At 44.2% G+C, this 9,521-nt stretch overlaps 2 protein-coding genes across 2 annotated transcripts; one reads left to right on the top strand and one right to left on the bottom strand.

Annotated features, from left to right (window-relative positions):
- Window positions 1-610: 610 nt before the first annotated feature.
- LOC132555455 (uncharacterized) lies at window positions 611-1,729 on the bottom strand. Its single transcript, XM_060219806.1, has one exon. The coding sequence runs from the start codon at window positions 1,727-1,729 to the stop codon at window positions 611-613; it is 1,119 nt and encodes a 372-aa protein (XP_060075789.1).
- Window positions 1,730-3,977: 2,248 nt separating this feature from the next.
- On the top strand, window positions 3,978-4,790 carry LOC132555454 (uncharacterized). The gene has a single exon (XM_060219804.1). The coding sequence runs from the start codon at window positions 3,978-3,980 to the stop codon at window positions 4,788-4,790; it is 813 nt and encodes a 270-aa protein (XP_060075787.1).
- Window positions 4,791-9,521: the final 4,731 nt, after the last annotated feature.

Below are 9,521 nucleotides of genomic sequence, written 5' to 3'. Positions count from 1 at the left end.
ATTATCTCAAAAAGGGGGGGGGGGGGGAGATGTAATGATATCACACGCATGTTGTTCATCTAATTATTGCAGTTATTAGTATAACTTGTATTGTGTGTGTGTTACGTCATAGGTTCTTGTGTGAGCCTCGTTATGGGAATAAAACACTTGTTCACAGTCCGCCATCTTATGAGTTATCATTACAACAACCATGTGGGTTTGTAAATAAACGTGTTTCCACAGAAGATTGCTTGGCAGTTGTTCCTTGCTATGCTGGTGGTGGGTTAAATCTCCATACAACTGTTACGTATTTTTAATCTGAATTCTATAATAAATGTCCGTTCCAATAGATTGGACAATGCCCGGCCACGGGCAGAGTCATAGAGACGATAAATCATTATTGTAGAGTTATGCGTAAATATGTACATGTACATGAAACAGACTATACGTGGCCATCTCAACGAAATGCTGATTAATACTTGCTGATATCTTATTTTCAGAAATTACAGTATTCAATCATACCACATCAAAGTTCAAATCGTAGTCGCCACCTCCGACTGATAGACCTGAGAATACATGAGCCAAACCACGTGTGCGAGATACTGCCGCTGAGTACTGCGTGAAAGTCACATTAAAACTGTTTATATCGCATGACTTCACTGCGATGGTAACCTCTTACCGCTCGACTGATGATTTCCACATTCTGACACCATGTTATGTGGGTTGACACTTGACAAACACTTGGATCTTTTAGAATTCTTGTTGAGTGTTCCAACTTCTGACCGATTCGTTGAAAGACACTCTCGGGTATAGCTGTAACATCTGCCCCTGTATCAATCTTGAACCGTACTAGTGTATCCTTTTGACCTGTCTGAACCACTAGATCTATGGTCCATGGTAAGGCTCCTTCACTCTCTACTGCTCCTAAAAAGGTTTGCAATTCACCGACTGTCGAACGACATTTCTTCGCATAATGACCTTTTTTCTTACATTTCCGACACTCTGCATCTTTCGCTGGACAGCTCCCTTTCCTGTGTCTAAATCCACATTTATGACATTCTGGATTTGACCGAGTATCAGATGACTTCCGGTTTTCTGTGGACTTCCGGTTTTCTGACGACTTCCGGTTTCCTGAGAATTTGTGTTTATTGCCTTTCCGGAACACCACATCCACACTGTTATTTGCCTGACTACTACTTGCAATAGGGTCTTTGTCTCTTACAACTGCCTGTTGTTTCTTGACCGCCTCTGACTGTCGTACCTGGTTTACGGCCTTCTCCAGAGTAAGTGTTGCGTCAAGCTGTAGTTTCTCTGATAACCGACTATCGCGAATGCCTACAACGATACGGTCTCTTATCATCTCTGACTTCAAATCTCCATACTCACAGTGCTCTACTAATGCATACAGTGCCATAATAAAGCTTTCTGCAGACTCGCCCTCGTTTTGTCTTCTGTGGTTGAACCTGGCTCTCTCAAATATAGTATTTCGTCTGGTTATGAAGTAATTGTCGAACTTTTCTACAACCTTCCTGTAATCTTTCGCGTCATCATCAGACAGACCAAACGACTTGATAATATCTTCAGCCTGACCTCCCATCGAGTATATAAATGTGTTGACCTGGATTGGGCCCTCTTTGGCTCCTAACCCTGCCGCTACTCGAAACCGTTCGAACCTTTTCAGCCATTTGGGCCATTCCTCAGGTTTAGTGAACGTAAAATTTTCTGGGGGTTGTACCTGATACGTGGCCATCTCAACGAAATGCTGATTAATACTTGCTGATATCTTATTTTCAGTAATACTTGCTGATATCTTATTTTCAGAAATTACAGTATTCACAAGGTCCAGGTCAGAACCGTCTCAAAGTGTTGGGAAAATTTTCAAGTACATTATCTACTGAGAAAGGAACTCGGGCTGAGACAGATATTTATGTCATCAAGACATTGAGTAAGCCTTTACTAGGTCGACCAGCTATTGAAAAGCTCAACCTTGTGAAAACAGTGGCTTCAGTACAGGCAACTGTAGGTATTCAGGAAAAGTATCCGAAATTGTTTAGTGGACTTGGTAAGATTCAAGGCGACTACACTATCAAACTTCGCGACGATGCCACACCATTTGCTCTCACTTCGCCAAGGCGCGTAGCACTTCCACTTATGGACAAGGTCAAGGTTGAACTTGCCAGGATGGAGAGCTTAGGGGTTATCTCCCCTGTCGAGGAGCCAACGGATTGGTGCTCAGGTCTAGTAGTGGTACCTAAAAAGGATGGAACTGTCCGTATATGTGTTGATCTTACACAACTCAACAAATCGGTTCGCCGGGAACACCTGCAACTCCCAAGCGTAGAACAGACTTTACATCGATTGACAGGAGCTAAAGTCTTCTCTAAAATCGACGCAAACTCAGGATTCTGGCAGATTCCACTAGAACAATCCTCAAGATTGTTGACAACCTTCATAACCCCATTTGGTCGGTACTGTTTCAACCGCCTACCCTTCGGCATATCATCGGCACCTGAACACTTTCAACGAAGGATGTGTAATCTACTAGATAATGTGCCTGGAGTTGTCTGTCAGATGGACGATGTATTGATATTTGGAACTTCCCAGAAGGAACATGATCTGTGTCTAGATACTGTGTTACAGAAAGTTGAGAAAGCGGGTATTACCTTAAATAGCGACAAGTGCGAGTTCTCCCAGAAAAGAGTCACTTTCGTCGGTCACGTCATAGATGAGGCAGGAATTCGCCCAGACCCTGCAAAGGTTAAAGCTATTGTGAACTTTGAAGCTCCTACAAATGTTACTGAGGTGAGAAGATTTATGGGAATGGTGAACCAGCTTGGAAGATTCTCACCCCAAACATAGCAGAGCATTCCAAACCAATCCGTGACTTACTACAGAAGGATAGCGCGTGGATGTGGGACAAACCTCAATCACGGGCATTTGAGTTAATCAAACAGGACCTCAGCTCTACGCCAGTACTGTCATTGTATGATCCCATGGCAGTTACCAAGATTTCTGCGGATGCATCATCTTACGGTATAGGGGGCGTCATACTCCAACGTCATAAGGACAGTGGTGAGGACGACTGGAGGCCGGTCGGATACGCATCACGATCTATGAGCGCTACAGAACAGCGGTATGCACAGCTGGAGAAGGAAGCACTCGCTGTAACTTGGATGTGCGAGAAGTCGTCAGACTTGCTCACAGGAATACACTTCCATATTGAGACCGATCACAAGCCATTGGTTTCCCTACTAGGTTCCAAGGCAATCTCTGATTTACCCCCAAGGATTCAGAGGTTTAGGATGCGCCATATGCGATATGACTACAGCATCGCGCATGTGCCCGGTAAATTACTGTATACCGCGGACGCTCTGTCCAGAGCCCCTTTGGATCAGCAAGGATCTGAGGAGGAGTTTCAAAACGAAGTTGAAGCTTATGTTGACGCTATTGTAGACGATCTGCCAGCAACAGAAGATCGCCTTAAGGAAATTCGTCTGAAACTACAAGAAGACAGTGTTTGTAAAATCATTATGAATTACTGTCAGGATGGATGGCCCGGATATGAACATCCTACGATCACCGTCTCCACTAGACCATACTGAGAGTTGAGGGAGGAACTTTCAGTGTGTCATGGTTTGCTTATGAGAGGAAGTAGACTTGTCATTCCTTCATCTATGAGAGCAGAAGTATTACAGAAACTACACGAGGGACACCAGGGCATTGTAAAGTGCCGTGGCCTGGTCTCAGCCGAGAGATCGAGGATATTGTTAAAACTTGTCCATCATGTCTTAAGCACAGGATAGAGAGACCAGAACCTCTCATGCCTACAGATTTCCCAGATCGTCCCTGGCAAAAATTGGGATCAGATCTTTTCTACTGGAAAGGAGTCAACTATCTACTGGTGATTGACTATTTCTCTAGGTACATAGAGATCGCTAAGCTGAGCTCCACAACATCAGAGGCGATAGTAACGCATCTCAAATCGATGTTCGCGCGACATGGAATACCAGAGACTATCATATCGGACAACGGTCCACAATACGCTAGTTCAACATTTCAGGACTTTGCGAAAGACTGGATTCAATCACTCAACCAGTAGCCCTCATTACCCTCAAGGGAATGGGAAAGCTGAGAGAGGAGTTCAGACAATGAAACGTCTACTTAGTGGCTCTCAAGATCCGTATCTAGCATTGCTAGCATATCGTGCTACGCCGTTACGGAACGGTTACAGTCCTTCCGAACTACTAATGGGCCGGAAGCTCCGTACAACTCTTCCGGAGAGTCCAGCTAATCTCTCTCCTAAGTGGCCAGATCTTGAGTATGTTCGAGACAAGGAACGGATAGATCGAACATCCCAAAGACACCACTTTGATCGATCACATCGCACAGTTCAACATCCGGAACTACACCCTGGAGAAACAGTGTGGGTGAAGGGACCCGGTGGAGGGTTCAGTGGAACGATCACTAAGTCAATGAATGATCGCTCATACTTCGTCAGTACACCGTCAGGTCAGATTCGTCGGAACAGGAGACAGCTGGTCCAAGCTCCAGCTATGAGGGCGGACAACCCGCACACCAGTGCCGGATGCGGAGACCTTCCCAGTGATGTGAAGGAACCAAATGCAGAGACTATGTATAATACCCCAGTAAAGGCTCCAAAGCCAGCTGGGTCTCCAAAGTCAAAGACTGTGTCAAATGCATCTGTTCATGTCAGTAATAGTTCAGAGATAGGTGTAGGTTCTAGAAGTGATAACGTGATCACTACTCGCTCAGGCAGAGTCTCGGTTGCTCCAAACCGGATGGACTTGTGAACTTTAGATGATTGACTGTGTTAATTCCTAGATTTTAATTTTTTGAGTAGGTAGCTCTTGAAATGTGTTCATTGCAAAGACTGGTCAAAAGATAACTTCGAGACATTAATAATTTGAATAGCTTTATTGAGTTCATTACATTTAGTTAATGTTGTGAGATAATTCCATATTTCTCGTAGAATACCCAAAAAGGGGGATGTAGAGTTATGCGTAAATATGTACATGTACATGAAACAGACTATACGTGGCCATCTCAATGAAATGCTGATTAATACTTCCTGATATCTTATTTTCAGAAATTACAGTATTCACAAGGTCCAGGTCAGAACTGTTGATGACATTTCGTTCCATGTTAATTCCAAGTTATATATATATATATGCATTCGTTCCGCATAATTGTGACAGCCTCGCTAGGATACCAATCCCAATTTTGTGTCTACCTATGTGGTACCATGTGCTTCAGTCGAATACAGTAGATCATGCCGGCTACACGTGTTAGTGTTATCTGTATTCTGTCGGTCCTGTTAGACCAGATATAGTTATTCACATGGTGGCAGCGGTAAACTTAACATGGCAGAAGCAGCATTTCGTTTGCCGGAGAAACTAAACATTACGGAAGGTAATATTGCCGAAAATTTCCGGAAATGGAAACGACAAGTGGAAATTTACATGTCGGCGAGCGGTACCGCGGCGAAGGACAATGTAACCCAAGTTGCTATTATTTTGCATTGTGCGGGTCCACACGTGGTTGAACTGTTTGATCAATTCACATGGGATAACGAGAATGATGATAAGGATCCCGATAAAGTACTCAAAAAACTTGAGAAATACTGTAATCCCCGAGCGAATGAGGTTATTGAATAACACAGATTCTGGTGTGTACTGTGGCAGGAACCATTCGACATTTTCCTTACGGAGTTGAGACACAGGGCCGATCGATGTAATTTTGGCGCCTTGAAGGATCGTCTGATCAGAGACAAGATTATTTTCTCATGTCAAGGTAAGCTTCAGCTACAGTTATTGAAAGACGACAGTAACACTCTAGAAGGAACTATTAAACTGTGTCGTGCTTTTGAACAGTCAGCAAATCATGTGAAAGAATTGAGGGATGGCGGTGTGTCAGTCGCTACTAAAGTAAACAAAGTCACAAAGGCTCATCGTAAAACCAGTAACAGTAATCGGAGTCAACATTCCAATGACGAAAATAAGAAACCTGGTGCTGGACGCTCTGTGAAACCCAGCAGACCCAAAAAACCGGAGGACAGACATGGTGAGTGTGATTTTTGTGGGGGCAAACATGAACGTAATAAGTATAAATGCCCAGCCTATGGGAAAGTCTGCGACCACTGTAAGGGGAGACACCACTTCAAAATAAAATGTAAAAAGATACATTTGGTTGAAGGGAATGATACACAGTGTGAGGATAGTGATGACGACAATTATCATTGGCTATCAGCTGTGAAATCCAAGCCACATCAGAATGTGTCAGCGTGCATGATAGTGAACGAGCAGGAGGTTCGATTCCAACTCGACAGTGCTGCAGATGTGAACACTATCAATCAGAAGTTTGTGAGAAAAACTCAAGTTCGACCTACATCTATAACATTGAAGATGTGGAATAAGTCAGATTTGAAACCCCTTGGTGAAGCGGATCTGGAGGTGACTAATGCGAAAACTGGTGAGGCACACAATGTGACTTTTGTGGTGGTACCTAATGGGCTAATGTGTCTTCTTGGACTACAGACAGTTCAAGAAATGGGACTAGTAACAATAAATAACAGTAAGATTATTGCTGCTGTGAACCAACAACAACTTGGAGATCTCGGTGAAGCATCTCTCAAGGTCAACCCGGAGATACCTGCGAAAGCCTTGCCATGTCGTAAAATCCCTATCGCACTACAGGATGAGGTCAAACGCGAGCTCGACTCATTAGTCGCGCGCAATGTTCTCGTACCAGTCACAGAACCTACCACATGGGTAAGTCAAATGGCAGTTGTTCACAAGTCGAATGGAAAGCTGCGCATTTGCATCGACCCTCAAGCCCTTAACACGGCGTTGATGCGTGAACACCACAAACTCCCAGTGTTGGATGATGTATTGCCAAAGTTAAGCAAGGCTAGATGTTTTAGCAAGCTAGATGTCAAGGACGCATATTGGCACGTGAGACTTGACGAGGAGTCTAGCAAGCTCACAACCATGATAACCCCTTTCGGTCGTTTTCGTTGGGCGAGACTACCTTTCGGACTCAAGGTGTCCAGCGAAATTTTCCACAGGAAAATAACTGAAGCGTTAGGTGACTTAGATGGAGTCTTCACGATAGCGGACGACATCATTGTAGCCGGTTGCGGAAGCGACGATTGCAGCTAATCGCGACAACGACCGGAAACTACGCTCTCTCTATAAGCGGTGTAAGGAGCAGAACATCACTCTAAATGAGGATAAAAAGGCTTTTGGCCTACGCGAGATTTCATTCCATGGTCACTCGATAACCAGTGATGGTGTGAAGCCCGAAGACAAGAAGATCAAGGCAATTATGGCCAGCTCCCGAGGATGTCTCTGGTGTGAAACGATTTTGCAATACGTGGCCAAGTTTCGAACCCATTCGTGCATTGACGCGCAAAGATGTGGAGTGGAACTGGTCATGTCATGTTCGCAAGTCGAACCACGAAAGCACAATTGGCTTATTTCGACGCCAACAAGGAAGTCGTTGTTCAGCATGGAATTGGCGCCGTACTGATGCAATGTGGACAACCCATAGAATTTGCATCACATCCCTACACATCTGAGCTGGGCACAGATAGAGAAGGAGGCCCTGTACTTTTTGGTCTCCAGCGTTTTGATCAGTACACGTATGGACGAGCCGTTACAATCCAAAATGATCACAAACCGTTAGCATCGATACTGGAAAAGCCACTGAGTGATGCGCCAAAACGACTACAGAACATTCTAGTGCGTTTGAACCGATATGATTTCGAATTCCAATTTGCCTGACCATTGCTGATGCGTTGATGTGGTTTCAAACTGAACCGCGACCGAGAATCATGTCTGTACTTTCAGTAACATTCCCGATGCAAGACAAATGGCATTGAAGTGACAAGGCAATTTGCCGCTGACGTTAGGATATCATGATGGTATTGTGATGAAAGGTGAATCCGTCCCGCAATCGTTACGCGCGGACATGAAAGCCAGACTACATAGTGCTCATCTTGCCTATGATAGTATGATGCGTAGGACACGAGGCACCATATTTTGGCCCGGCATGGCCAAAGATATCAAGCAAATGGCAGATGCCTGCGAGGCATGTCAAGAACTCAAACCTAGTAACCCGCAGGAAAGCTTGAAACAACATACAGAGGGTACTCCATGGGAAAAGATCGGACCGATTTGTTCGAAATTCAGGGGCGTAATTACATCGTCAGTGTTGATTACTACTCCAACTACATTGAAGTCGAGCACCTGACGTCAACTACCTCGAACAAAGTAATAAATGTGCTGAAGAAGCAATTTGCCCGATTTGGTGTACCGTCGGAAATTGTATCGGACGGGGGACCTCAGTACTCCTCCCACGACTTTGCCAAATTTGTTAAATCCTGGGGAATCCATCACAAGGTCTCATCACCAAACTACGCCAAGAGTAATGGCAAGGCAGAATCAGCCGTAAAGATCATCAAACATATGATGATTAAGTGCTTGCGTGATGGATCTGACCAATATGAAGCTCTTTTGGAACTGAGAAATACTCCAAGGCAGGACACTGGCAAGAGTCCTGCCGAAATGATGTTCGGACATTGTACGTGCACTATGTTGCCGTCAATACATCAAAAACCGCGTGACGTCGAAGCTATGACCCGTAGAGATATTGTCAAACGTAACTACCACAAGAAGTCTCGAGTACTCCCGAAACTGAGGAAAGGACAGAATGTGTACTACAAGAAATTCCCGTCTGATATCTGGAGACAAGGAAAGATAATAGATGAAGTGGCTGATAGGTCGTACACGCTTCAAACTCCCAATGGTGCGATTTATCGTAGAAATCGTGTTCATCTACGCCCAACTACAGTGAACGTGAACATTCGTGATCACACGCCAACACGTCCAGTGAAAAGTGAGCCTATCAAATCATCTCAATACGATGGTGTGGTTGTCAACAACGAGGATGTGGGCCGCGTGATGTCGATATCGGTACCAAGCAAACCGCGCCTGGAAACAATACTCCGATCGCGACCAGTGTTGGACAATCAGACACTCCGAGTGCACCCAAGGCCGAGCCTGGCATTATGCAATCATCACGACCAGCAAGGACAATTCGCGAGCCAGCCTATTTGAAGGACTATGTGCGCTAGTGATGTGTGACTGATGCAATTCGATCCAGTTTTTACTTTTTAGGTGTTCCGGAACTGTGTTCAAGTTCAAGTGTTTAATTTTGTGTTAATGTTCAAAGAATTAATCTCATAAAGTAATGGTGTAATTCTGAACATTTTAGTTATTACAGGTTATAGAACTGTCTTTATACTGCTGCATCCAAAGACTACTGCTAGTAATATACTGGTGATAAGTTTTATACAATTTATTAAAGCCTCAAGAACTGTGCTAACAATAAGTGCCAAATTTGATGTCTATTTCCATTCTTAAAGAAAAGGGGATGTTGATGACATTTCGTTCCATGTTAATTCCAAGTTATATATATATGCATTCGTTCCGCATAATTGTGACAGCCTCGCTAGGATACCA

This window comes from Ylistrum balloti, unplaced genomic scaffold, assembly GCF_031769215.1.
Source record: "Ylistrum balloti isolate Yb309-2 unplaced genomic scaffold, AGI_CSIRO_Ybal_v1 Utg370492, whole genome shotgun sequence".
NCBI classification, from domain to species: Eukaryota; Metazoa; Mollusca; class Bivalvia; order Pectinida; family Pectinidae; genus Ylistrum; species Ylistrum balloti.
This window is presented reverse-complemented; position numbering and strand designations above follow the sequence as displayed.